This window comes from Aspergillus puulaauensis, chromosome 2 (assembly GCF_016861865.1).
Source record: "Aspergillus puulaauensis MK2 DNA, chromosome 2, nearly complete sequence".
Classification (NCBI taxonomy): Eukaryota; Fungi; Ascomycota; class Eurotiomycetes; order Eurotiales; family Aspergillaceae; genus Aspergillus; species Aspergillus puulaauensis.
Genome location: NC_054858.1, coordinates 5199037 through 5226564, shown reverse-complemented (window position 1 = coordinate 5226564; position 27528 = coordinate 5199037). Strand labels below are relative to the sequence as shown.

At 52.2% G+C, this 27528-nt stretch overlaps 13 protein-coding genes across 13 annotated transcripts; 5 read left to right on the top strand and 8 right to left on the bottom strand.

The window, feature by feature from the left end:
- Window positions 1-187: 187 nt before the first annotated feature.
- Window positions 188-3324, top strand: APUU_22118A (molybdopterin oxidoreductase family protein; the record flags this gene model as incomplete). The annotated part of the gene is made up of 5 exons (XM_041700946.1): window positions 188-333; window positions 379-489; window positions 541-774; window positions 817-2561; window positions 2606-3324. 5 exons carry the CDS (start codon window positions 188-190, stop codon window positions 3322-3324), a joined length of 2955 nt encoding a protein of 984 aa, XP_041553880.1.
- Window positions 3325-3378: 54 nt separating this feature from the next.
- Window positions 3379-4629, bottom strand: APUU_22117S (uncharacterized protein; the record flags this gene model as incomplete). The annotated part of the gene is made up of 6 exons (XM_041700945.1): window positions 3379-3671; window positions 3715-3782; window positions 3828-4207; window positions 4258-4325; window positions 4372-4408; window positions 4453-4629. The coding sequence occupies 6 exons, from the start codon at window positions 4627-4629 to the stop codon at window positions 3379-3381; spliced, it is 1023 nt and encodes a 340-aa protein (XP_041553879.1).
- Window positions 4630-5512: 883 nt separating this feature from the next.
- On the bottom strand, window positions 5513-7744 carry APUU_22116S (alpha-galactosidase; the record flags this gene model as incomplete). The annotated part of the gene is made up of 2 exons (XM_041700944.1): window positions 5513-7055; window positions 7110-7744. 2 exons carry the CDS (start codon window positions 7742-7744, stop codon window positions 5513-5515), a joined length of 2178 nt encoding a protein of 725 aa, XP_041553878.1.
- A 327-nt stretch (window positions 7745-8071) lies between these two features.
- APUU_22115S (DUF3632 domain-containing protein) lies at window positions 8072-9085 on the bottom strand (the record flags this gene model as incomplete). The annotated part of the gene is made up of 2 exons (XM_041700943.1): window positions 8072-8496; window positions 8569-9085. The coding sequence occupies 2 exons, from the start codon at window positions 9083-9085 to the stop codon at window positions 8072-8074; spliced, it is 942 nt and encodes a 313-aa protein (XP_041553877.1).
- Window positions 9086-9740: 655 nt separating this feature from the next.
- On the top strand, window positions 9741-10268 carry APUU_22114A (uncharacterized protein; the record flags this gene model as incomplete). Its single annotated transcript, XM_041700942.1, has 1 exon — window positions 9741-10268. One exon carries the CDS (start codon window positions 9741-9743, stop codon window positions 10266-10268), a length of 528 nt encoding a protein of 175 aa, XP_041553876.1.
- Window positions 10269-11124: 856 nt separating this feature from the next.
- On the bottom strand, window positions 11125-12092 carry APUU_22113S (DUF3632 domain-containing protein; the record flags this gene model as incomplete). Its single annotated transcript, XM_041700940.1, has 2 exons — window positions 11125-11561; window positions 11624-12092. 2 exons carry the CDS (start codon window positions 12090-12092, stop codon window positions 11125-11127), a joined length of 906 nt encoding a protein of 301 aa, XP_041553875.1.
- A 485-nt stretch (window positions 12093-12577) lies between these two features.
- APUU_22112A (uncharacterized protein) lies at window positions 12578-13108 on the top strand (the record flags this gene model as incomplete). The annotated part of the gene is made up of 1 exon (XM_041700939.1): window positions 12578-13108. The coding sequence occupies one exon, from the start codon at window positions 12578-12580 to the stop codon at window positions 13106-13108; it is 531 nt and encodes a 176-aa protein (XP_041553874.1).
- Window positions 13109-14067: 959 nt separating this feature from the next.
- APUU_22111S (DUF3632 domain-containing protein) lies at window positions 14068-14976 on the bottom strand (the record flags this gene model as incomplete). Its single annotated transcript, XM_041700938.1, has 2 exons — window positions 14068-14510; window positions 14568-14976. 2 exons carry the CDS (start codon window positions 14974-14976, stop codon window positions 14068-14070), a joined length of 852 nt encoding a protein of 283 aa, XP_041553873.1.
- A 1863-nt stretch (window positions 14977-16839) lies between these two features.
- On the top strand, window positions 16840-17727 carry APUU_22110A (dihydrodipicolinate synthase family protein; the record flags this gene model as incomplete). Its single annotated transcript, XM_041700937.1, has 1 exon — window positions 16840-17727. The coding sequence occupies one exon, from the start codon at window positions 16840-16842 to the stop codon at window positions 17725-17727; it is 888 nt and encodes a 295-aa protein (XP_041553872.1).
- Window positions 17728-17842: 115 nt separating this feature from the next.
- Window positions 17843-20163, bottom strand: APUU_22109S (Zn(II)2Cys6 transcription factor; the record flags this gene model as incomplete). Its single annotated transcript, XM_041700936.1, has 3 exons — window positions 17843-18877; window positions 18921-19888; window positions 19938-20163. The coding sequence occupies 3 exons, from the start codon at window positions 20161-20163 to the stop codon at window positions 17843-17845; spliced, it is 2229 nt and encodes a 742-aa protein (XP_041553871.1).
- A 664-nt stretch (window positions 20164-20827) lies between these two features.
- On the top strand, window positions 20828-22269 carry APUU_22108A (alpha-hydroxy acid oxidase; the record flags this gene model as incomplete). The annotated part of the gene is made up of 8 exons (XM_041700935.1): window positions 20828-20921; window positions 20981-21117; window positions 21171-21405; window positions 21451-21603; window positions 21649-21723; window positions 21771-22024; window positions 22069-22145; window positions 22194-22269. The coding sequence occupies 8 exons, from the start codon at window positions 20828-20830 to the stop codon at window positions 22267-22269; spliced, it is 1101 nt and encodes a 366-aa protein (XP_041553870.1).
- A 272-nt stretch (window positions 22270-22541) lies between these two features.
- APUU_22107S (uncharacterized protein) lies at window positions 22542-24190 on the bottom strand (the record flags this gene model as incomplete). The annotated part of the gene is made up of 6 exons (XM_041700934.1): window positions 22542-22769; window positions 22845-23042; window positions 23092-23306; window positions 23351-23491; window positions 23538-23956; window positions 24006-24190. 6 exons carry the CDS (start codon window positions 24188-24190, stop codon window positions 22542-22544), a joined length of 1386 nt encoding a protein of 461 aa, XP_041553869.1.
- A 1126-nt stretch (window positions 24191-25316) lies between these two features.
- On the bottom strand, window positions 25317-26929 carry APUU_22106S (uncharacterized protein; the record flags this gene model as incomplete). Its single annotated transcript, XM_041700933.1, has 3 exons — window positions 25317-26503; window positions 26556-26755; window positions 26805-26929. The coding sequence occupies 3 exons, from the start codon at window positions 26927-26929 to the stop codon at window positions 25317-25319; spliced, it is 1512 nt and encodes a 503-aa protein (XP_041553868.1).
- Window positions 26930-27528: the final 599 nt, after the last annotated feature.

Here is a 27528-nt window from a genome sequence, read left to right as displayed (position 1 = left end):
TAGATAGCAATAGAAGAACCCAAGGTGCAATGACGATACTTGGCACAGCTTCAAGCTCTCCGTTTCGGGACAGCCACATACATCATGATGAAATCACGCCGTAGCAAGCAAAGTCACAACCTCACAACCTCACAACCAATACCCACGCCCTGATTTGCAAATATCACTCCTCCACAGCTTCAGCACGATGCCCAAGGTCGTCGAATCCAGGGACTCGATCAAGAACATCTGGGGCGACCGCACGCCCTACAAGCACCAGTGGCCGACGCGGTGCGACTCGCACCTCGTCGATAAACCGGACAAATGGGTCCAGAGTGCTTGTGTTCTGTGCAGGTGCGCTCTACCTTAATTTCAATGATCAATACTTACTTAATGCAGCAATGGCTGCGGCATGGACATCGGGGTGAAGGATGGCAAAGTCGTCGGCGTGCGTGGACGGACAGCCGACCGCGTCAATAAAGGACGACTGGGGCCGAAGGGGTTGAACGGGTTAGTCCGGCATCTTCTTGCAAAAGAAATATATATATACTAACGACGTAGATGGATAACAATCGGACACCCTGACCGTCTGCAACACCCGCTGATCCGGCGCAATGGCAAGCTGGAGCGGGCGTCGTGGGACGAGGCCATGGCGCTGATTGTAGACCGCGCAAAGGATATCCAGTCCAGACTGACGAACCACGGTATTGGGTTCTATACCAGTGGGCAGCTGTTACTCGAGGAGTATTATGTGCTCGCGATGGTTGGGAAGGCCGGGTTGAATACGCTACATATGTACGTCTTTCTATCAATACTTGTCCGATGCTAACGGGATAGGGATGGGAATACGCGCCTGTGCACTGCAACTGCAGCTGCGAGCATGCGAGAATCTTTCGGGAGTGATGGCCAGCCAGGCTCATATTCAGATATCGACTATACGGACTGTTTGTTCCTGGTCGGACACAATATGGCCGCCACGCAGACGGTGCTGTGGTCTCGAGTGCTGGACCGTCTTGCAGGGCCAAATCCACCGAAACTCATTGTCGTCGACCCTCGCATGTCAGACACTGCAAAGAAAGCGACAATACACCTGACGCCAAAAATCGGGACCAACGTGGCCCTGATGAACGGGCTGCAGCACCTGATTATCGAGAACGGCTGGGAGAATGAGGACTACATCGCACAGCACGTCTGCGGAATGGAAGACTTGAAGAAGGTCGTCAAGAAATATACACCTGAATATGTAGAAAAGATCACCGGAGTGCCTGTCTCCCAACTGCACGAGACTGCCAGAGCCCTAGCAACATCCGGCAGTCTGCTCTCAACAGCGCTACAAGGCGTCTACCAGTCCAACCAGGCCACCGCAGCAGCATGCCAAATCAACAACATTAATCTACTACTCGGCCACATCGGCAAACCCGGCAGCGGCATCTTCCAAATGAACGGACAACCCACGGCGCAAAACAACCGCGAAACAGGCTGCGACGGCGAATACCCCGGATTCCGCAACCACCAGAACCCCAAGCACATGCAGGAAATCGCCGACATCTGGAACATCGACCTGACGCACGTCCCGCACTGGAACGAACCAACGCATATCCAGAACATGCTCAACTTCGTCGCCGCCGGCAGCATCGAGATGTTCTGGGTGTCGGGGACAAACCCGCTCGTCAGCCTCCCCCATCTCTACCGCGTGCGCGACCTCCTCACAAAACCAGACCTCTTCCTCGTCGTGCAGGACATCTTCCTCACCGAGACAGCAGCAATCGCAGACGTGGTCTTACCAGCTGCGCAATGGGGCGAGAAAACAGGCTGCTTCACCAACGTCGACCGCACAATGCACCTGTCGCAAAAGGCCGTCGAACCACCGGGGGAAGCAAAACCAGACCTGGAAATCTTCCTCGATTTTGCGCGGAGAATGGACTTCCGCAATAAAGACGGCGGCGTGCTCATCCCCTTCACGGAGCCGGAGGAAGTCTTCGCTGAGTGGAAGAAGATGTCCTTTGGCCGGCCTCTTGACTGCAGCGAGCTCAGCTATGAAAAATTAACCGGTGGATCAGGGATCCAATGGCCCTGTACGAAAAAGTACCCATATGGAAAAGAGAGACTCTTCGAAGACGGCATCTTCTTCACAGATACCGAGTACTGCGAGAGTTTCGGACACGACCTCGAGACCGGTGCACCACTCACCAAAGCACAATACCAGGCGATAAACCCAGCAGGCCGGGCTATTTTGAAATCATGCCACTACAAGCCGAGCATGGAGCAGCCGAATAGCGAGTTCCCATTTTTACTGGCGACAGGGAGGAATGTCTTCCATTTCCATACGAGATCGAAGACCGGGCGATCGAAGCGGTTGCAGGGAGCAGATCGGGATGCATGCGTTGTTGTATCCCAGACAGACGCGGACGGCGTCGGGCTCAGTAACGGCGAGATGGTCATCGTGCGTTCAAGACGAGGACAAGTCGAACTTCCTGTGAAGATCGAGGGAATCAACGCAGGCCACGTCTTCATCCCGTTCCATTTCGGGTATTTCGACTCAAAGGACAAGCGCGCGAGAGCAGCGAACGAACTCACCATTGGTAAGTAACAATCCTTGAAAAGCATCACATATCTAACAGACCAGAACAATGGGACCCCGTCTCCAAACAGCCAATGTTCAAATCCGGCGCGGTACGAATCGAGAAATGCGTCCAGAAGGAATCACAGTCCCCCGTCGCCCCAGAGCGCCAAACCGCCGCCATCCACGCCGTAGAAGAGCAGAAACTGAATGCAAGCGAAACCCGCAAAGACGAGTCCCAGAAACGTATTCGGTGGCTGGAAATGTGGCTCGGCGCAACGCACGAAAGCCTCGAGATGCTGCGCGATATCTACAGCGACCTCATCCCGCGCCTGGTGCACGATCTGGAGATCCAGTCTGGACTTGAAGTGATGAGACGGATTACACACGATGCCATCGGCAACCTCGAACCGGTTATAGCCCGGTACCATGAGAGTCGGCTGTACGGACGGAAAGTCTGCGATAGGTTGCGGCGGTCTCTATTCCCCATGGAAGAGAACGAGTCGAACGACGCCTACGAGGCGCTGATTGCGCTGCAGTCGCTGGAGATGTTTCTGACATATATCGAGGGCCATTTGACGGCGCTATCGCCCGCGAGTCAGGCGCTTTGGGATACCGAGTTTGTAAACGCCGTTACGTTTGCTCAGACGAGCGTGGGCAGGCAGAAGGCGTGGGTTACGCAGCATATCAAAGTCAAGAGTCCACAGACGCTGCTGGTGCCGCAGATGCCACCGGGTCAGTTGGCTACAGATGCGTCAGGGCTCGCGAGGGAGTTTTACTACTGATAGTTCGTCAGTAACCACTTGGTTGGATAATATATAATTATACACACTGAATGCCTATCTCGGACGGAGACACCTCTGCGGCCTCTGCACCGGGGAATCATCTGGCACTACTGGAATGAGATTGATATCTTCCGCGCTCTCGGAGACAGGTTTCGTATGGTTCGTGCTTGATCGGAATGTCCCTCGCGTTGACGGTGCCGTTTGGTAAGTCGGATATGTTTCCCTCGAAGAAGCAAACCACCTTGGTAGGAGTCTCTTGAGCAACGCTGCAATGGCAGGCATGCAGGTACACATCACGCTGACATCTGCCTCGATGACGCCGTAGTAGGAGATTTCGCCGCCGTTGTCTGCAATATCAGTAAGAGAGATCGTATTCTTTGTGAGACTCACAAGTAATGTTATACGTCGTGATAGAGTGATACAGATGCGACAGACGCAGGATGCCCGCGATGATAATCCTGCCAGTGTTAGACCGTACAAACGGTAAATGCTGCAGAACATACAAAATACCAACAGAAAACATGCTGATCACTCGAATTTTCTTCGCGAGGGGCAGATTCAGTTTCAGCAGCAATGGCAGCGGCAGGAGCATAACCACCACATCCAGAGCAATATTCAGCGGCGGCATGACCTTGAAAGCAGCGTAGTCGAGACAGGTCCCTTCAGAAACACCGTCAAATCGCGTCCAGTAATACGAAGCTGGAGTACAGTCGAACGCGCTCTGAAAGACGACTGCGACTGAGTAGGCCGAGCACAGGGCAATTAGACCGTAGGTGACGCGTTTGAAGGTGCGGGTGGTGAATATGCGGAGGTAGAAGAAGAGAATGGCGAGCTTTGCGATGGAAACGGAGAAATAGAAGAAAATAATGCCGACGTAGAAGAGCTGGTGTTGTTAGACTGCAGGGTTGTGTGCGTAGTTTATATGATACGAACCTTCATCTGGCTGATGATTTGGGCCTGAGTCAGTGCCCACATGTCTATTCCCCAGCCCAGCCTCGCTCCTAGACTTCTTTAGGTGCTGAAATATACCGTCCAAAGACCTCTTACCTGTAATCATAATCGCCGTGTCCACCATCGCTGTGACCTGATCTAGTTAGGCACATTCCAAGCCCAGAGCAGAGCACGTACAAAAGTCACGAAGCCAACCACATCGTCTATCCCAAAAGCGGCAGAGAATGGAGGTCTCCCAGCCATTCGCAATCCCATTATTATTGTAGTCAGGGCGATGAAGGACGAGCCGACGCCGATCTGGGTTGCCTGGCGACTGCGCGGTGGGACGTCGCAAGCGGTGTTGGTGATGTTCATGGAATCTGATAGGTAAAAAGACTGTTAGGGCAGGTTGAATGATGTAGGTCAGGATTCTCACAGAGATATTCACGCAGTTGGCAGTTATTCTCGTAGCACGACGTGATTGCTTCATACTCTCCCTCGCACAGCGTTTGCTTTGTGCCACTGCAAACGAACGGAGGCAGACAGTTTGCCTACGTGGCAGTTAGGGCTTTAAATTAACCACAAGCAAAGAAAGGGGTACTCGTACTGCACATTGGGGGAGGCTTTCTATGTCCTCGCAGGCTTCAGCATTTGCCAAACTGAGCATTGAGATTAACAGCAATACAACCAACACCCACATCCTGGCCATCGTTCAACACAGCCGAAAAGAGCATGTCTCAGTAAGGACCGGTAGTTTCAAAATGCCGAGGGAAATTCCATCGAGTTGTAAAATTAACAAAAACACCCAAGCACTGGCTACCGGCGTTTATATTACAGCAAAGGCCACCATCAGCCGAGGGACATATGAACTGCCCGCACAAATCCCTGCGCCGTGACTGCAAAGTTGGAGACTCGACCAGTCAAATCGTCTCTGAAACACGAGGACCTGTCGGCCTGTCCAGTTGCTGCGCGCCAAGGGGAAATGCCGTAAACGGTTGCACATGCAGGTCTAATTAATTCCTAATTTATTCCGTCCAGTCGGCGTATACGCTCTCTGTGGCGGGTCTAAAGCTAAAGGTGATAGAGGCAGGATGGAGGAATATGAACATCTAGACAATACTTCGGTTGATAGATCAACATGATCTGTACATTAAGGCCCGTTGTCAACGGCTTCAATGTTTTAGCCTTGCGCGATACCAGATCGTCGTGTTAGATTTAGGTAATCGTTAGACAAGGAGCCACAATTACTATATATATATTAAAAATCTACTGCCTCTATGAGCACAACCCTACTAGCATACTCCGCCTTAAAGGAATACTGCAGGCCCAGATTCATCAGCATCGAGCCCGCAAAAGGCCCATCACCATCAACACGATACATCGCTTCACTCTGCAGCCCCTGCAATTTGACCCGGGGCACGGTATGGTTGACATTCGGGGCGAGTTGAAAGAGAAACAATACCGCCTGGGCTTTGCTTTCCGAAACAAACAAGGCTGCAGGCCAATTAGACTCTTCAGGCAGAGTCAATCGCCACATATCGCCTTTGAGAATGATCGAATTCACCTTCTCCGCCAGGGAAATCAGCCCGGGAATGGCCTTCTTCTCGTCGTCAGTAATCTGGCTCGGATCAAGCTCGAGACCAAACGACCCGCCCATCATGGCGACGTGGGCACGGAAGCTTAATGGTGTAGTCCGCCCTGTCTGGTGGTTCGGTACACTGGATACATGGGCACCCATTGTACTAGGAGGGTAGGCGAGCGAGGTGCCAAACTGAATGAAGATGCGCTCGACAGCGTCACTATTATCTGATGTCCACACCTGCGGGAAGTACTGCAAGATTCCTGGGTCGAACCGACCACCACCAGATGCACAGCCCTCCCAGAGGACGTTGGGGAAGCGAGTAGTGAGAACATCAAATACGCGGTACATTCCCAGCATGTATGCATGGGTTGCGCTAGGCGAGGGCGTCTCAGCCATACCCCGGTTGTGATCCCACTTCACGTACGTGATATCAGCGCTGTTGAGGAGGTCCGATATTGCGTTTATAATAAACTCCTGCACCTCTGCCAGACCCAGATCCAGCACAAGCTGGTTCCGCTGCTCTGTCCGTGGATATCCGCCGGCATGGAGCACCCAGTCTGGATGTTCCTGGTACAGAGTGGACTGAGGGTTCACCATCTCCGGTTCCACCCAGATGCCGAAGCGCAGGGTCGTCGACGAGTTGGCAACCTTGAGAGAGGTGATTTTGTCTACCAGCTGTGCGAGGCCATCGGGAAACCGATCAGGATTAGGAATCCAGTCTCCAAGTCCTGCAGCGTCAGATGTTCGTGGGTATTTCTGCCCGAACCAGCCATCATCCATGACCAGCAGTTTCACGCCCAATGCCGCAGATTCTTGTCCAAGGCGGCACATTCGGTCATGATCAATGTCGAAATAAAGGCCCTCCCAGCTATTTAACAGCACCGGGCGATCATCGGTCGCAAATTTGCTACGGATCAAATGGTTCCTGTACAGCCGATGCAGAGAGCGCGACATCCCCCCTACACCGTCTGCCGAATAGACAGCGACGCACTCAGGCGAGGTCAGGGTTTCTCCCGGCGCAAGCTTCCAGGACAGCTGGTTCGGTCCGACCGACACGCGCGTCAATCCCTGCGACCCCTTCTCAACCTGGATGGAAAAGGAGCCGGAGTAGACCAGCGAGAAGCCCCATGCCTCACCCTGCGACTCCGTGGTAGAGGGATGCACCAGGGCGACAAACGGGTTATGGAGATGGGACGAGAAGCCAGTCGTGCTGCCAAAGCTATTCGAAATTAGCACCTCCACGGCCTACTCTTCATGATTGTCTTCGTCCTACCTCTGCACGCCGTAGTCCACCGGTCGTCTCTGCCGATGCGCCTCCCTGGCCCAGTCACCGCGCAGCCCGAGCATCTGCAGTTCCTCAAAGGGCAGGTCAACGCTCATGCTTGCGAGAGACTCAACGGTTATTTGCTCCGTGCTAGAATTGGTAATACTCGCACTACGCACGATCGCATTATACCTGGGAAAGACGGTATATCTCAACGCGGCAGCAATGTCACTATACTCATCGAATAGTCGAACGACAACCGTTTGCGCATCGTCAACACCAGCAAAAGTTGCAGGAAGCCCATTCAAGCCTTGCTTTCCACGAACAACCTCATGCGACTGATATCGAAACGCCGAGATGGTATGTCCTGCTGCCTGACGAATGCAAAAGGCCGGGATGCGAAAGTCACCTCGTCCTTGGTCAGGGAATTCACAGCGGACGCGATCAGGCATGCCCGTCCAGCCATCAACGACTGGCTCAGGGTCTGCCGGTATAGACCCTGAAATGCGGGCGCCGAAGTGGTCTGATCTCAGGTCGCCGGTGGGTTCATCGACGTGGAAGCGATAGGACAGGTTATGGCCATTGAGGGCGAAACTACTACCGTTCACGGCGACTACAGGAGGTATCAGATCGATGATGTGCATAAGGGAGAATGGAATTTACTTGGTTTGGAGGTTTCAACCATCCTGGGATTAGATGGAGCGTTGGTAGGGTTGAGAGGGGCAGGTGTACGGGGTTATACAGGGTTATATAGGGCATCCAGCGAACGCCGCCTAACCAGATGCGCCACGGAGAGTCCTCCGCGCATGGGGGATTGAGATAGCAACAGGCACTGTAGTCTAAATTGAGAGCGGTATCAAACAAATAACGAGTGGACATCGGCGAGACCGACAAAAGCGCAACAATGAATCCAGCAAACGGCTCGGCCGCCAAAGAAATCACCATCCCATTGCAACAGACTTGTGTCGCAATCACCGGATGTTGCGCGACAGAGCTGCCATTAAATCGGCGGCTCGGAGCCCCATATCGCGGGCCTCTGCTGTGACACTGGGGTCTTGGGAGGAACGAAGCAGTTGTTCCTGCCAGAAGTTCCAACGCTCGAGACCAAAAATTGGGCCCTGATAAAGACGCACCGCCTTAAACATCCGCTGGTTATCCTCGTTGACAGGCATTGGGTCAATGACCATCTTGTTGAAGAAAAAGTACCCGGCATATATTACCCAGACGGACACGACTTTAATCAAAGTGCTCTCGCGAGGCGAGTTGTCCCACTCCAGGCCCATCATGTCCCAGATCATCGAGGCAATAGTATTCAGACACCCAGCAGACGCCAGCCGAGCCTGGAAAGCAGTGGCGTTCAGAGTCCTTGTTGCTTCGGCTTCATTGGAGATAGAGCCTGAAAATAATAAGCAGCGTCAGCTCTGTTATATCAACGATAACATATAAAAGGCGTTTGAATAAAACGTACCATTAACATATCGGCCAGCCTCCTGATGAAGGTATGGCATGCCCACGTATCGAAAATAGTCGTAATCCCGATATGTGCGCGGCCCTCTGACAGAATTACCGGAGACCATGATTGACCTTCCGTGTGTCTTGTTCAGAATATCGCACATCGACAGCTCCCGGGCAAGATGTAGAAGCTTAGTCTGCGCCTCGTGGTTGTACGGAATGTCCAGTGAAACGCACAGAATGGCCTCGCTGAGGATGTGATCACTCTTTGACCGACAGCCTTGGTTCGCTTGGCTTTGAGATGTTTCGTCCTGGCTGCTCACATCCTCAGCAACTCTATCCTGGGGCTGAATGCTTTGAGAGGTGCTGCGCTGCTTGTCGGCAGGTACATCCTGTGAAATCATTTGATACAGCTCCTCGCAAGTGCCTTCCATGGCAAATCTTTCCTCGGACTCTATGTACCGTTTGAGAATGCGGAATGCATTTCTGGTCGTATAGCCACCGACTTCATGGTTGGAGGATGGTTCCGACATGGTCTGAAGTAAAGTAAATGGTAATGATAAATGAAGAGAAAAATCAAAAAGGAAAACAGTGCTACAGACACCTGGATCAGATGCAGACGCAGGGAACGTATCGGATTTATAGCAGACTCAAGGTGGTGATGGGGCGCTTTGAAGGCGCGCGTGAAGCACAACATCCACGATTCCTTTGACTTGCAGTCTCCTATCGAGTTTCAAACAGGTAGTCTGGATTCTAGATTGGGATGGCCTGCTACTACTACATGTAAAGGAGACATCAAAGTGGCGGGTTTGGGCCATAAAGATCTGAATTCCGTTTTCTGCGCAGCGAATGTCTGTTTCTAAGTATAACTATTCTTTCTCCTACGGATGGAGTTCTGAATGGGATCCTTTGTGCATGAGGCTGCAGCTTCATATCCCCTTTATGGTCAGAAGCTCGCTTAAATATAGTCGTTTGAATCTACGATGCTGCGTGAATCCGTAACATACATAAAGCCACATCATCCCCATGGCTTCTCCAGGCGGCGCTGACCAGTCTCTTTGATAACTTGACACTTTACAGCGGTTTCCACTCCCGTCAAACGTACACTTGTCTCGGCTATTCCTCCAATCACCCAACAGCCCCCTACCCCGGAACAATCTGGGATCTCGTCCCTATTAGCCAGAGAACATGAACGATATTCGGATATTCAACTCCGCTACCACCACCATCCTGCTGGTGGTTGAATATGAGACCGTTTACACGTTTTCCCGCAGTCATTATGTTGCTGACGGTTCTCGGACTGAGGTTCGCCAACACGACGCGGAGGCCTGGCTGGAGGACACACCAATGCCCACAAGTGAGGAACCACACGGGCTGAGACCACACGCATATTATGACTGGGAGGACCTCTTCGTCAACGACCGCGTGAGCCTGACCGATTTGCGAGGTGACCTCTACAACCCAGGTCTGCGACGGAAATGCCCGGTCTTGTGGATGTACGTTGGCGCCCCAAACTTCGACTACGGAGATGAGAATGCTGACGCCGGTGCATTCCGCATTGTCACTGATCGAGAAAGACGCATCATTGGCATGGCCGCTCACTCGGAACATGACGGTGGCCTTTTTGTACGTGCTAGCGAATGTCAGGAAGTCTATGCCATTCACATAGTCCAAATCCTCGTGCCACATTCCCCCACTGTAATCGACGGTGCGTAAGCCTTTGCCACTGCCAGCTGGTACCCTATGTCGCGGTTGGTTCACCGAGAAGGTGGCCATATCTCACAGTCCTACCCTGCCTTCATCTCCCTTTTCCGCTTCGTCTCATGGTTTCCTCGTCCCCGCTGTCCGCTGCCCCCAACCCCCAATGCCCGTCATTTCATGGCACCACACCAGCCCTGGCGCCATCGGAGTACAGCATCGCCGGGGGTTTAGATTGGCGATAATATTCCACCCCGTCCCATCGAGATACCCGGCCCTATAGATGGCCGTCGTATCGGTCTGGTCGTAATCCTGAGCAAAAAGCACCCCCAGAGACAACGGCCGCCCGCAACTTGCACCCCCTTTCAACTCAACTATCCTTTCATGCCTGTGACGACAACGCCGATTTCCAGCATTGCGATGATAACGCTGATACACTACTTGTTTCATTTGCGATATACCAAACCATGATTTCACTGTTTGGAACGATGTCATGATTTTTGTGATACCCCCGGCGATTTCCCAATTAAGTTTTGTACTTCTCTGTTCTTAGTCCTATTTTCTTTAATAGTGGAAACCTTGGGATCGGAGCTTTTGTTTCCTCTTGATGTCTTTCTTTTTGTTCCGGAGCCAGGTCGGTTAACTGTCAATATCGACGGGATCCTCTACGTGAAGTCTCATGTCCACAGGACTAGGAATAGATAGCTCGCCATCTTAGTTAGATGATCAATAACATGGTTCATAACGAGTGACTGTAAACACAAAAGCAACATCGCAAAGTCAGTAAATACAGCAGCCATCACAACGGAAACTCTGTCCGTATCGCTTGGCTAGGCATCCTTTGTAACTGACAAAGAACAACAGCCGAACTATCTCATTTGACCGTACGCACAAGAGCTTCCATGAGATCGGCTGCCCTGGTTCCCAAATCACGAGCCTCCTCGCTAATATCGGACTTGTCGGATAGCTCAGATAGTCTCGCCTGCCAAAAGCCCCAACGCTCTAGCCCAAGGACAGGGCCAGTGTAGAGCTCATATGCGCGGTACGATATCTGGGACTCTGCTGTCGCAGGTTCTGGGTGGGTCACTATGTTCTGGTAGAATAGCTGTCCGCCATGTAAGATCCAAACCGCGGCCAGCTTGATCTGGATACTGAGGTTCTCGGAGGTGCACGCGTCTGTTGGCTGCTCCAGGATCTCCCTCATGGTCCATACCATTTCCGATGTATTATCCATAATCCCCGCGGTTGACAACCGAGCCTGAAAGGCGCATAAATTGACAAATTGGGTGTCGTACTGCTGGGGCCCTACTCCTGCTCGATGAAGCTGATGTCAGCCTCTTTATACGCCATATAGCGATTAACCTTGGGCATACCATTAAATAGTTCACACCATACTCTCCCATACACACAGAGCCGCACATAATTTGAGTAGACAAGGCTGAGCTCGCCCACCCGTTCAGGGTGTGTATACCAGCGTCTATTCAGTAACACATTGAATCTGTCACACCTCGCGAGCTCTCCCATGAGCCTCACGAGCTTGTTCTGCATTGCGCTATTGTGTGGGATTTGCTTTGCGGTAGCCATGATTATGGTGCTGAGATTTCCTTCATACCAGGATTCTTCCGTCCCGGCCTCGGGCATCATGTCGTAAAGGGCCTTGCATGCCTTTAGGTCGGCGAAAGTGTCGTCGGATCTGAGGAATTCCTTGAGCACCCAGATTGTGTCTTGGGTTTTGCGTTTGCTCTGGGCGTCATCCTCACAGTTGTGGGCCTCCAGGTCAAGGTCATCATTGCTCTCATCCGACATATAGTGAACGCTCAATGCTGACGGTGATTGTGACATGCTGTAATTTGTGAAGTCAGTGACAAAGGTACAAGCAGAACGAATGTGTGAGCTGCTCCCTGGTGTTAGGGTTGGATGTGAGAGTAAAGCCCTTTATACAATGAGCGAGAAGTGAACGAATGAATAAAACAGCTGCTGCCGGCCACGCCCCGGTAAAGCCACAAAGAGCCGGGCGCGAGCCAGATTGAGACGTTTATATTCAAGTAAATATAGATGGCCAATTATAGCAAGTCTGATGTGGATGTCTGGCTTCGGGCGTCTTGCAAGCTGGATGGCCTTCCTTGAGCTTTTGATCCTTTGTATATGCCATCCTGCGTCCAACAAGAAAGAACAGCATGGAGGATAAAGACCATATTTCTCAGCTTTGTTGGTTCAACGAGAAGGGGCTGGCACATAAATATGGCACCCTTTATTCGCCATCCCAAACGGTACCAAGATAGAGCAGCACCGTTGCTGGCATACCCATCACTGCATGAAGCATCACGATGGCTATCACAACGGAATTTGTTGCTGACGACATCTACATGTTCCCCCGGGGACATTTGGATCCCAGGACAGGCCCCGCGGAGGAGATGTGCGAGCTCCAGGCTCGGGTTATCTTGTCCTATTCGAGTACCCCAATGCCATCATCGGAGGCAACAAACCAGAAAAGACCTCATGCCTACAGAGATAGGGAGAGGTTGCTCGTGCACCTACGGCGTGATTTACCTACGTTGAACGGCATTGTCCCCCCGCCCGGTGGGGAGGACATCGTATTTTGGATGTATGTCGCTGGACCATTCAATTATCAGCAGCAGACGCAATACGGCCAGCCCCTGTGGCATTCGCTGCCCCGGCCTGGTGCATGGCGTATTGTCACTGATAAGAACAAGAACTTCATCATTATGTTGATCCATACGGCCGGCCGGGGGACTAGGAATGGGTTTCAACGAGTACCAATGCGGAGGGGCCTGGTGGAGGTGACCCGCAGAGACGGCATTATCGTTGAGATCAAGATACTCCCGCCAATAATGTGACTGACCTGTTTGCTGACATTAAATCAGGTCAGGAAGAGCCCATGGGCCGTTGACACTCCCAAGGCAGGGAAGACGAGAAGGGTCTGGCAATTCTGAGCTGTTGCTGTCTGATGGCATTGTTATACGTACGGCCCTCGCCCGCGATGCCTCCTTGGTTTCAACTCCACTGGTCTCTAACTAGCCGTCGCTGCCGTTTCTACGAACTTGGTGGCAGGCGTAAACCCAGCAGGCCGAGCCTGACATCATTCACACATCCAGCCGCATGGACCGCTACCATACTGCGCCTGTGGAATCCCCAAAGACAGGCTGCTCTGGCATTCTTCTGATGCCCCTACCACTGCTGAGAGAGTATCCGCTTCTGGATATGCTGCAAGGCCACGCTGGCAGGCATAAGAGTTTACAGTCTTCCATCATCCTAAGGCCATTTCTCGCAAAGCTTATGCTAGCATCTGCGCCCGTAATACACCCCTATATAATACGTGCGGCGATGGACGCACGTTATGCCATCAGGCCACACCTGCAGCTGAAATGGTAAGCTTGCCAGGAATATTAACCTGTTCCGGGTTGGCAGCCTGTTCACACGATGACATGTGCATAGAGTAACTGTATTTCCTCTCCTCTGTTAAAGTAACTCTGTTATTGGATGGATTGTGCTTTCTTTTTCAATGTATCTTACCATCTAGCTTGGGAGTGAATGGCAATCTGGCTAGGCATCTTAGACAGGAATGGTTGATAATACAGGTAGCAGTGAATTGTTATCGGCTAACTACCGGCTTAAAATGGTACCAAGTGCAACGAATGGCAGAAGGCAATACCAACAGGAAATAACAGGGTAAACGGCACTAGAAGTGTAAATGCATTTGCAGGATATCCATCAACCGCAGTGACCCGGAGTTGTTACTACTCCATGGCAAGAGGCAGTAACAAGTCGTCCTCACGCCACGACAGGTTTGATCAGATCACGCATGAGCAAGGACTGTACGCGCCAGAGCTGCCATGTAGTCTGCTGCATCAGCCGCGAGCTGTCGAGCCTCGTCATTGACGACATATGGCTCAGATATCGAAATCTCCGCGAACCTTCTTTGCCAGAAGTTCCAGCGCTCCAGCCCAAATACTGGACCATCGTACAGCTCGTACGTCCCGAGTATTTGATTATACTGAGCCTCAGGCTCTGGATCGAGGACCATTGTTTGAAAAAGAAAGCTTGCGCCGTATCTAATCCAGAGCGCTGAGCCCATGACAAGCGTAGACCATGCGTAACTCGTTGCGGGCCGTTCTAATGTATCTCTCATCCACCAAATCATCAGCTCACGCGGATTCAAGAAGCCAGCAGATGCGAGGCGGCCTTGGAAGGCACAAAGATTGACCAGTTGCTCGGCCTCAGCGTCAGTGTCCCAGGTTGCTATTGCTAGGTGTTAGTTCAGGGCGGTGCGTTGTTTGCCGTTTCCAGGAGACATACCTGCACCAATTCGATGGCACTCCCTTTTGAACTCTGTCATGCCATCGTAGAAAGCATAGCCTGGCATGCCAATGAGCTTGGTAAATTTGTCACACCTGCCCAGGTTTTGAACAAGTTTTACGAGCTTCCCCTGCGCCGGGTGTGAGTATGGTATCTGCCTGCCTGCATCCAAGAGCAGACCACCGAGGTTCAGTTCTGGCCGCGAGATTGGAATGTCCCCATAGGAAATCTGCATTTCTCGCTCTGGAAGCATTGCATATAAGTGCAAGAATGCTTCGCGCACCGAGAAATTTTCATCGGAGTCCAGGCACCGCGTAAGAATGCTAACTGCCTCTCGAGGCTTATACCCCCCGACCTCCTGATTGAGCTCCTCCTCTTCTAGCTCGAGGCGTAGATTCAGTCCTGACATTATGGCTTGAAGCGGACAAAAGCGGGCTCGTATAAAGAAACAAACAACAAAGAAAGGGCAAGAAAGACAATGTCTGCCGTAAGCCTGTCAGCGTTATTAGGCGGCGCGTGATATCGAGGTTTGAGAAAAAAAGATTGATAAGTCCTGTTGATATTTTCCTTGATACGCCATCTTCAATAAGAGGATGCATGGCTTTAAATAACTTCTTGCCGCCCTTATTTTGATGGGGAATAACATCTAAAGAGACTATTCATAGCACCCCCTGGTTATATCATGGGGCGACTTCGAACCACCAAAACAATAAAATCAAATAAGAACCCGACATGGATATATTAATAGACATCTACGTGGGCTCTCCCGGAACAAAGACTAGTACAAAGATGTTATAAAGAGGCTTTTATGAATACTGAGTTGGCTACAAAGCGTACCAGGTTTCTTTGACGCTGTCGTGCTTTCGGCCTTGTATTACCCTGCCTGTTCCGTCAAGCTATTTATTGACTGCCGTTCTGTACCAAGGCCGTAGGTATCCTGCTTCCGATAATCCCCGAGCTAACAATGCAGGTTGACCCAGATATTGGAGTTGAGACCACAATCAAACGGGGCCTGCTCCCCCACATGCACGGGTGCAAGCAGGATGAACACTGCACGATATTCCACATACCAAGAGGCTATGAGCGTCACGATAGTGGCATTACCACATTATTCCGGAAATGTCATCTGCAGTACATCTTGAGGCACGCTCCTCGACCAAGTAATAGTAAGTCCCGAGGCAAACGCCCCCATGGGCACGGTGACAATGAAAACCTTTTCAAGGATGAGCGAGTGACGCTGTTGACATTGAAAGGTGAGCCATTCCAGGACAGTCCGACTCCGGAAAGGGGAGGTAGGACGACTGTTATGTGGACATATCCTGCAAAGGTATACGACTAACAACTCTCAAAATACCAAGGGCCACGCAAAGCCGGGGTACCCTCCTCTTGATCCAGGCCCTTTCAGAATCGTTACTAACCGCGACATGGAGGTTTTGGGCATGATATACCACCCAATATGCAGCGATATCCTGTTTCTCCGGGCCTCGGAATACACAATAACTACATCCTGATGCCTGGTTGCTACTATATTGTTCCGCTGATCGGGGTGGGTGAGTGATAGGTTTACTTCCGTCTTTGCGTTTTATCCTCTTTGTTTCAGAAATTACTAGCAATCCATGACTTGCAGAAGGCGTTCGGAGAGAATAAAGTAAAAACAAGCGTAACTATATTTAAATCATTTTATTATCATGATTAGAGAATTGCGCCAGTAAAGGTACGAAAGCTCAGAGCTTTGGAAACGGTCCAAAGGCCACCAATAGCAATAAGACTTTGCTCCTTGCCTCGCAACCATTCTCTGTTGGGGTCGGTGCTGGGTTTGGTATGGTTATACTGAATGACAGCCAGTTCCTAACTATCTGATACTACAGACAGTTGTCCCATCTAATGCACGGGTAGGCCCCGTAAAATGTCCTTGATGTTATGTATATACACGTTTCCGGTTCACCCACAACACGCCCCTAGAAAAGGGGATGTCAAGCCCAAGTGCAAGGGTATATAGCGCAATACTCAGTACAGCCGCAGCATAATTTCGGAGCAGCTCTCTTTGCCAAGCTTGGTTTTCTCAACTATGGAGGTGGCGATAGAGAGTGTCCCAAAACGGCAACCGTTTCCTACGCCCGCAGGCAATATCAGAAACCAAACAGGGAGGCCTTTCCAACTGCCTGCCCCGATTCAGATTCTGCGAACTATATCTACCCCTCGTCTCATACTGCTTGTCCAGTGTCTCCTGTTATACATATCCATTTCCATTCCTCGCCAGATATACCACACAATGTCCTCCCTGCACGGAATCCTCGTCGCCCTGATCACCCCCTTCACCGACGACAGAACCAAGATCGATGAAGCCCGTCTAGAATCCCACATCAACCGGCTCCGCGCCGCCGGTGTCCACGGCTTCGTCCCAGGCGGGAGCACAGGCGAATTCACAACCCTCTCGCTCGCCGAGCGCAAGCAGCTCACAGAGCTCTGCGTCAAGTTCGCCGGCGGCCTCCCCGTCGTCGCAGGCACAGGGAGCACCTCAACAGCCGAAGCAGTCGATCTGGCCGTGCACGCTGCCCAAGCCGGCGCCGCAGGGGTCATGGTCGTCCCGCCCTTCTACGACGCCGTCAACCTCGAACAACTCACCGAGATGTTTGCCGAGATCCACAGCGCCTCCAAACTACCCATCATGTACTACAACATCCCCTCCGCATCGGGGCTGACCCTATCCCCAACCGAGATCGCGGGCCTGTCCAAGGTCGGCGTCAAGTACCTCAAGGATACCTCGGGCAATGCACCGGCCTTCACAGAGCTCGTCTTCAGCCTGTCGGACCAGATCACCGCGTTGAACGGGTGGGATACGCTGACGTTCTACGGTCTCGCGGCTGGATCTCCCGGTGGAGTCTGGGGCGCGGCAAATATCATCCCCGAGCTGGCGGTTGAGCTTTACGAGGCTGTGACTGTGCGCGGGGATCTCAAGCGCGGCCGCGAGCTCTGGACCAAGGCGTTCCCGATCTGCAAGTTCCTGGAGTCGCATAACTATGCGGCTGCTGTGAAGACCGGGGTAGAGCTGAGGGGGCAGTCGACTGGTGGACTGCGCAAGCCGTTTGCGTTGCTGAATGATGAGCTGCAGGCTGAGCTTAAGACGTTGATCCAGAATGCTGGTGTGAAGACTATTTAGTGTTTACAATTAAGCATTACGGAGGCTGTATGTACTGAAGTATGAATATCAAGAACATTGTCACATCGCTAGCAGTCGTTACACATTACATACATAAACAGTAGGGCATAATGCTTCAACAGAACAACGGCCATATCTGCCTCTCCTGAATAAACGTCGTCCACGTAGGCATGGGCTCCCCCCGATTCGTCTCAAGATGCTCATCCTGCCTCCGCCACAAACTGACCATAATCTCCCTGGCCACGCCGAATCCCGCAGGACCACAGCTCGCCATCGCCGCATCAATCCAGGCCAACACGGCCTCTCGTCTCTGCGTCGTCAATGCCTCACATCCAGCGATGAAAGCGGGCCATGCCGCACCAGGCCCAGTCGGGTGTTCATGCGTCAGGGCAGCCGTAAATTCCGACAAGGAGGCAATAACAGCATCGACATGCGCTGCCAGGATAGCAGGGTGGACCCGGCGGATACGTCTGTAGAAGAAGATGACAAGAGCTGCGTTCAGCGCGCGCAGCATATGGCTATGTGGCTTTGGAGGCTCGGTTCCAGCCCTTGTGGATGATGTGATATCGCACGAGCAGATGAGGTTCTCGAGACGGATACTGCGGCGGTGCAGGGCTTCCCATGCTTCGAGGCTGGTGTTCTCGCCTGCGTGCTGTGCGCGCCGGAATGTCTCCATGACGTTTGCGAGACGGGTTGTTTGGGATAGAAGGCTGAGCCAGGTTTCGGGGATGCCGTAGACCTGTTTGTAAAGGGTGTCGGAGAAGCTACGCGAGTCTTGGAGGTGGATATCGTGCAGGCCGGCTTGTTCGTCTTTGGGCTCGTTGATGTTGAGGTCGCTGTCTGCGTCGTGCGCTTCTAGCCGGAGGAAGTCGTCTAGCCGGGGGTTGGATTCGTGCGAGCTTTGTCCTTCTGGGACAGTTGGTTGGCGATGGCGTTGGAAGTTCGAGTCGAGGGCTTCGATGAAGGAGGTGGATGGGTTGTAGTCGTGCAGGACGTAGGTACTCTCTCCGACTAGGCGGAGCCAAGTGTACACATGGTGAAGGAGTCGTGACTTTTGCGATATTCGATTCTTTAACAGCCCTCGTACGCGCAGGATGTATTCGGCGTTTACCATGAGTGTTCTTGCATGTTGTTGCTGCCCTGAGATGACCTGCGACAGTCAGTAGTGCAGGCATAAAGGTCAGGCAACCTACCGTGTATTCAATCAGGCAACAGATTGCCATTAGCTGGTCCTTATATTTTGCTCTCTTTGGATCTTTGGTTTCATATCGGAGCGACTTTTGCATGTGGTCTCTGGCCTGCTCAAACATCTGACCGGCAGCCTGCTGCCAGTGACTGGGTGAGCCGACGGAGTTGTTCGTCGATGAGAGATGCGCTGCAGAGCATGCCAGCAGACCATAGAGATTTGCTAGACGCGCATGGCTGATTCTCTGCGAGCCCAAGATAGTCAAATCGTTATATGTCGCCATTGCAGCGGCGAGATTCATGATTCTCCACGGGGACTTGTCGCCCAGCGGCATGATCACCATCTGGGGAACCACTCTCTCGTTAAAGTGTTTAAACAGGAGCGGCGCATCCGTCAGTGCAGCTGCGTCAAGAAACGTCGAGGCCATTTCAATGGCACTTGATGGGGGAGTCATGGCTGCCATGTTGTTCTGGTCTGGCGCGAAGTCCTCGGGGATAACAAAACCGTTCGACGTATTATCAGCCACCGCATCGGCACTTAAATACATGTCGAAGTTCAGCATCGAGGGCTGGAAGAATCCCGGCTGCTCCGGACTCAGGCCTAAGATATCCGACCAGTGCAGGAAGTCGTCGATATGTGAAGGCGAGTCGTTGAGTAACGAGGGCAGCGCGACACCAGGATCCTGAGCAACAGCTGTATCAGGGACCGTCTGCGGTGGACTACGAAGCGCCCCTTCCGGCTCTGGCGGTGTGTATTTATGACTCTCTGGCTGCTGCTGCTGCTGCTGCTGCCCCTGCATATTGTTGGACGCATCGGGCGCAAAGTCCAGCACGGCAAATGGGCCCACGACAATATCGCCCTCGACCGGCCGGTCAGGATCGCGGGTCTTAACGTCGATTTCCGCGAGGGATGCACTAATGGAGCCGGACACGAGGTTCGAGCCCAAGGACGTGCTCATGGACTGTCTCGACTGTTCTGGGGGAGTGTCAGTGGTCGCATGAGCCGGCGGGACAGAGACACTGACCTGTATAGAGATGGCGGCGGGTGCCAGTGGTGTCGTCGGCCTTGTCGCTCCCGCTGCTGCTGCGCATCCAGCGGACTTCATTGGTAAAGCCCTCGCAAGGGACTCCCAGATTCCGACAGGTCCGACAGACAGGCCGTTTCTGGTCGCATTTGACATGGCGGCGACGACAGGTGCGGCATGCGCCCAGGGTGTGCGATCTGCGGGGGCGGGTGGACCTGGAGCCCATAATTATGATTGCAGCTGCGAGAAAGGAAGTGCATTTGAACAGGAAGTCAAAAGAAGAAGGGAAATGCGATCATGAAGTGCAGCAGTCAAAGCCAGCGGGGCTGCTGTCGGAATCTCCTGCCGCTTTGGTCAGTGGAGCATCAGTCTGGTACGCTCTGACTGACATCACTACTTTACTAAACGATATCCCTATCTCTCATCAAATAAGTACCTATTTATGTTTGCGAGGTATGCTTCTAAACTGCTGGGTAGATGGTGGTAATGCTGGTGGATGGTACTTAACGGGTTGTGACATACTTTATATAGTGACCATATTAGTGAACACTCTACATTGCCAGAGCTCGAGAAAGTAGCAACGAAGATACCATTCCGTATAAGTATCCATTTTCAGTTGCATGTATACAAGAAAAGAGCTGCGACTGGCTCGTCACTGGCTGAACGGCCCCAGTTACCAGCAGCAGCCCTAACGACAAAGCAGGAAGGCCATCCCGATCCCTCAGTGTCTCCATGATAGGAAGCCATCACCGCAGCCATACCGGCGGCGCGTATTACCCCGAGGCTCACCATGGGGCTGCAGATGCTCGTGCTTTGGCTGCTTTAAGGCCGGAGCTCTGTCGCTTTACTCCATCCACCGTCGCAACACCATCCCACCGATCACACTCACAATGGCCCACCGGGGAGAGAGCTTCGCGCAGGATGTTTCCTGTATTGCAGACCTGAAGAAGCTGGGGAGCAGCAGGCTTCCTGCTATGGTGCGAGGTGCGACCAGACCAAGAACAGACGGGCAGAAATGGACTGAATACTGAGTCAATGAACAGATTATTACAATGAGGGCGCCATGGATCTCATCACACTGCGCGATAACGAAGCAGCATACGACCGCTATAAAATCCTCCCCCGAGTCCTGGTCAACGTCGCCAGCGTAGACACCAGCACCGAAATTCTAGGAACCAAGGTGGCTTCCCAGACACAGCTAGGTGGACTATACTGACAAGAATGTCAATATAGGTCTCCCTCCCCTTTGGATTCAGCCCGGCGGCGTCGCAGAAACTGGCCCATCCCGACGGTGAAGTCGCAACCTCCCGCGCAGCAGCCAAGTTCGGTATCTGCATGGGCTTGTCGTCCTACTCGAACTATTCCCTAGAGGACGTCGGCACACAAGGGCTAGGCAATCCATACGTGATCCAGATGTGCGTTTTACGGGATCGATCGATAACACTGCAGCTGTTGAAACGGGCGGAGAGTACGTCTCCCCTGAACCGCGCTGATTCCTGTCTAACATTCCCAGAATCCGGATACAAGGCACTCTTTCTATCGGTGGACGTGCCAGTGCTGGGCATGCGCCTGAACGAAGTGCGAAACAACTTTTTCCTGCCAGAGGACATGGAGTGGCCGAACATCCTCAGCAACGGGAGCGATAACACCGACAAGACCAACTATGGTACATCCATCTACCTCCTATACACAGTCATTCTAACTTACTTAGATCCAAGTCTCGACTGGGAACAGACAATCCCCTGGCTCCGCGAGAACACATCAATGCAGATCTGGCTGAAAGGGGGTACGTTATATCCCTACATAAACCAATCCAATATTAACGTCAAGCAGTATGCTCCCCAGCCGACGTCGAACTCGCAATCCACTACGGCGTCGACGGTATCATCGTCTCCAACCACGGCGGCCGGCAGCTGGACGGTGTCCCAGCCACACTGGACTCGCTGAGACTGTGCGCAGATGTCGCCCGTGGCCGTATCCCCCTGGCAGTCGATGGCGGAATCCGTCGCGGCTCCGATATCTTCAAGGCGCTTGCTCTCGGTGCTAGTTACTGCTTCATGGGTCGGATTCCTATTTGGGGTCTTGCAGTATGTATACTTTTCCCTTCTCTGTTCAGAGCTGACTGTGGTAGTACGCCGGACAGGAGGGTGTAGAGTTGGCAATTAAGATCCTGCGTCAGGAGTTGCTGGTTACGATGGCGCTGGCTGGGTGGGTACTGGCAACCTTATCGTTCGTACAGAAGCTAATATGTGGCAGATGTCAAACGGTAGCTGATATCAACGAGAACCATCTGTCGGTGCTGCAGCCGGATGGGAGGCTTTCGAAACTGTAGACATGGTTCGTTCTGTGAAGGATTTCATTGCCAGTTTAGCGTGTAGATTTTCCAGGTCGAATTAATTTGAATTATTGATGCTGCAATAAACACTTTGGATACATTGTAGAGATTGTGCATGTAGTCCATATACTTGAGAAGTGACGGATGGAAATATATTGAACTAAACCAAGAAAACACCATCCATAAAAAGAATAACCGCAATCCTATCTAAGTCCACTATCTAAAAAAGTCCATTCCATACCATATATCCACATTTCCAGAAAAGGCATCTACGCAGTATTCGCACACGAAAAGCTCGCACTCCCAGGGTCATCATGGATTGCCTTCCCAGAAGCATAAAGGCCCAGCGCACACATAATAACACCAATAACGAAACAAAACACATTCAAACAGGTCAGCGCAGCCTTCCTCTTTGACGAAAACCACAGCCCCTTGTTCATGAAGAGCCAGAATGCACCGGGGAGACTGAAGCTGAACCAGCTAGCGAAGAGGGCAGTCTGTACAGGATTAGTACCGTATCCCATATAAGGTAATTTGCGTAAAGATAGTGTGATTGCAAAGGGCGGACACACCATCAAACTAAGTAAACTGCTGAAAACAGGAATCGCTGTCGCAATAATCCAAGCAACAACCCAGAGGGCGACGCCGATCCCAATCCAAGACCCGACGGCCATAAAGTCGCGCTTCTGCATGCGATCTGTGCCCGCCCAGACGCGGGTGTAGATTGACTTGCAAGCGATGTGGCCGTTGATTACACCGGCGATGATAATCTGATTTGTAGTGTTAGTATACAGGTTTTATGGGCTCGGGGGAACATACGGTTGGCAATGCAATGCCGTAGGCAATCTTGGACACTAATGGGTTGACAGAGCCAAGGGCTGGCGACTTGACATCCTCCCCAGCGAAGTAGTAAATGACAACCCCTGCGACGAGGTATAGCGAGATATCGATGGTCTGGAGGAGGGTAAGGGCCTTGGGGAAGTCCTTGGGGTCTTTCAGTTCGGCGATGACGTTGAAGAAGGCGTTGTGGCTCGCTAAAAATGTTAGAATGGATTTATGCAAAGGCTTGAATACGCACCATATGACAGGATGATATTCAGGGCGGAGGTGAATCCAGTAACGAGGCTGGTTTCGGTCGTGGCTTTGACAGGGCCACCGGGGTGTTCGATGCCGATGGCGACCATGGCGACCATCACAGCACAGAAAATACTGATAAATGCTGGACGAGATTAGCTATGTACTACAGGGTATTGAGAAGAACTAACAGGCAAGCGATAGCCACGACATGTTCTTCATCGTGCGTGGCAGGGAGAGAATAAGAGAGACGACCAGGCCAACCACCCCAAAGACAAGCGAGCAGGTACCATGGTCTGTCAGGGTATTCATGGCCACCGTAAAAGTGAGGATATGGCTCGCCATCAGGAAGATTAAGAAGAGCATTTGACCACTAAACAAGAGTTCACGACCGAAACGGCCCATCAGGACTTCTCCCGCGTCAGCCATACTGACAACATGGGGATACCGCCACTTGAACTGTCCGATCACATAGCCAGTATAAGATGCAACAACACCCATCGAGAGAAGGATAACAATAGCAGGAACAAGCCCGAGGCCAGCCACTGCCGCAGGGATGGACAGAATACCGAGCGAGATCGTTTCAGCGACCATCAGCAGGCCACATTGCCTAAGTATCATCAGAGGCAGAATCCAAGGGTTGGAATCATAGACCATACCACCACTTGAGAACTTTGTATTTGACTTCTGCATGAGACTCGTCACCGAACGCATCCTGGCGATACGGCATGCTTTCGGCCTTTTGCTCGTCTATGGTCATCCCGGCGTTCTCTTCGTGTGTTTTCTCGGGGCTGCTTTCAATGTCGTTTGCCGGTTGGGCTTTGTATGACGGATCGGACGACATGGTTAAAAATGAGTAAGAGTGTCATATACAGAAATGTTATTGAAGTGAGGAGTAACGTGTGAATGGAAGAATGGGCGACAGGGGATGATGAAAGGCTGCAGTGGGAAGGCTAGGGCAAACACCGCACCGCGTATCCGCAGACAGGTGCCAACTTATAGAGGCAGAGAATATGAGGAGACTCAGTGGGCCCGGGCAGGCAGTTGGGGGACAGATAGTCAGCCTGGCTACGACACAGCATCCCCCGTCTTATCTATGGGTCCGACGAGGAGAGATGCTCTCGCCCTGCGCGATATTCAACATACAGTTTCAGCCATCTATTCACTTATCTATTGGTTACTTCTAGGATCGAGTTTCATTATTCCTCACGGAGCAATATTGTACCCCGGACATCGTAGTTATTCTCGTTGTATATGCCGCAAACTGGGGACTCCACGATACTCCGTCTGGGGAAGTCAAACACACTCCAGCCGCTCCACAGGCCATTTATCTTCTGTCTTCTCGTATTGGCGAGAGTGAATTTCCATTTCGTAATTCATCCTTCTACCCCGGGGAGGCCACGACACCCGCTCACCCTTATCAAGGAACAACCTGCCTATTCCGCCGTGGCTAAACGTTCTCCAGTCGAAGCTTGCTTGCTCAGTCGATAACCGTCACAAGAAGAGTAACATGGCGGCTAATGAGGCCAGACTGTGCGGGATTTAATATCGGTCCCGACGGTTGCAGTGTCCATATCGGACTCCCCTTCCTGTCCGGGATCCCCGCCGGTATGCCTGGCCCGAGTCGGCCTACTTCCGTTTCGAAACGGTTCCGAGATAAGAGCCGAATGATTACAGGCTGATGATGCCGTGCATACTGCTGCTGAAGAAGGAATGAACCTGGTGTGCTGCCATTGGGCGTCGACTCCGAACTGGACTGCTCTCATGACGGCAACAGGATCCTGTAAGTCGATCTGCCTGTCTCAAGTCTATATTCCGGATATAGAATGTCTTTACATGTCTCATGAACTACCGAATCTACCATCAGCACTCCGTAGGCTTTCTGTAGTAATTTTGAACCCTTCCAGTAAACCTCATACATTGGATAGATATGAAGAGAGTTTCTGATTCTATAGCGCCATCATTCTAATCTAGAGTCTGTTTCCCATGTTGACATGCACGGCCTTGACCTGGGTATAAGCCTCTAGTCCAGCCTCTCCCAGCTCACGGCCAATTCCACTCTGCTTGACACCCCCAAAGGGCACACGTGGGTCGCAGTCCTGGCTACTGTTCACCCAGACCATACCTGCCTCTATTTCCGCCGCAACGCGATGGGCGCGCTCCAGGTCGCGTGTGAATACCGCTGCTCCAAGGCCGTACGTTGTGTCATTGGCACGCTTGATGGCGTCCTCTTCGGTAGAAAATGGAAGAATCACAACAACCGGACCAAAGACCTCCTCGCGTACAATGGCGTAAGAGTCATTCTCCCCCGTAAAGACAGTCGGCTGGACAAAATATCCATTCTTGTTCTTTGCATCAGCAGGGGCATGCGCAGCACCTCCAGTGACAACCTTGACGCCTTCCTTCTTCGCAGCTTCGATATACGACAGAATCCGGTCATACTGTGCCCGCGTAACCTGAGGGCCCTGGAATGTGTTCTCGTCCCACTGGTCGCCGATCTTCGACGTCGTCTCGACAGCCTCCTTGAACTTGGCCAGGAAGGTCTGGAAGATATCCTGGTGGACATAGACACGCGAGGTGGCAGTACAGATCTGGCCCTGGTTCGACATGTTTCCGAAATGCGACCACTTGACAGCTTGTTCGAGGTCTGCATCTGGGAAGACCAGCAGCGGTGACTTTCCGCCTGTTTCCAGTGTTATGTTCTTTAATGTGCCCGCAGCAAGCTTCATAATCTCCCTTGCTGTCATGGTCGACCCCGTGAACGCGATCTTATCCACCAGGGGATGTCCAGCAAGTGCAGCACCAGCCTCGCGGCCGTAGCCATTTACAAAGTTGACAACGCCAGGAGGGAATCCAGCTTCCTTGAACAGCTTCGCAAAGATCAGAATGCTCAACGGCGTCTGTTCTGCAGGCTTAAGCACCACTGTATTTCCGCAGGCCAGCGCCGGGCCCAACTTCCAGCAAGCCATGGACAGGGGATAGTTCCACGGGATAATCTGGCCGACAACACCAACAGGCTGGCGGATTGTATAGGCGAATCTCTCCGGCGTCGTGCTGATAGTCTGGCCAAATGTCTTATCCGCCCAGCCGCTGTAGTATCGAATTGTGCCGATGGCTTCGACGAGGTCTTCGTTGAGGGCGACATGATAGGGTTTGCCTATACGGATTCCGTCAGTTGATCCCCACCAGCCCAATTCAAAGCAACATACCGTTATCCCACGCATCGATTGTGGCAAACAGCTCCTTATTCTGCTCCATGAGATCCGCAAGACGGCCCATGAGCTGCCCGCGCTCGGTGCCAGGGAGTTTCTTCCAGGAGGGGTGCACGAGGGCTGCTTTGGCGGCCTTCACCGCGCGGTCGACATCGTCTGCACCGGCTGCATGGACGGTCGCGATCGGCTTATCTGTTCTGTACTACCATCAGTAAGGCGTCTATAGTGCAAGGCAAGGAGACGAACGCGGGGTCAATCGAGGTAATGGTCTGTCCGCTGGACGCGACAAATTCATTGTTGATGAACAGGCCGGTGGGCTGGGTGTACTTGCGCCCGTTTGGGGCGGTGATTTCAACGAACAGGTCAGACATGATAAATAAGATGCTATTGTCAAGATGTCAAGGTGTCAAGCTGCTGTGATCGCGGGGTCTTATGTGAATAGTTGGATACGGAACCAACTGCTCTGGTTACACGAGCCCAGAAAGGAATGTCCTTCCGACGGTGGGGATCATATCTGTTTGTCAGTGGATGTCAGTTTGTATTTTAGTTTGCTGTGCATCAGACGCTATATTTAAAATAGTATTAATAGCTTCGATATGTTTGCAGTTCGTTTGCACGACTTTCTTTGAGCAGACTGGCTGCAAGCCCTACTTTGCAAGCCTTCACATGCAAGCCCTCAACTGCTGTCAGCGCCAGCACTATCCAAGGCTTACTCGACATGATATCTCTCTCTCCAGCCTATCACAGCTGCAACCACTCAGGCGTCCTGCATCTCTGGTCAGACATTCGCGGCCTCAGCTCGAGCGTTTCCCCGCACAGAACCTCCAATGACACCAAAGGCCGCAGCTGTATCAGTCTGAATTCAATATTAATTCATGTTAGGCGTTCTGCATTCATGGTAGAGAATCCCTCGCGCGTCGTCAGACTGGTTCAGGGCGTGCCGTGCCCCTCTCGGTATTAAACTCCAGCC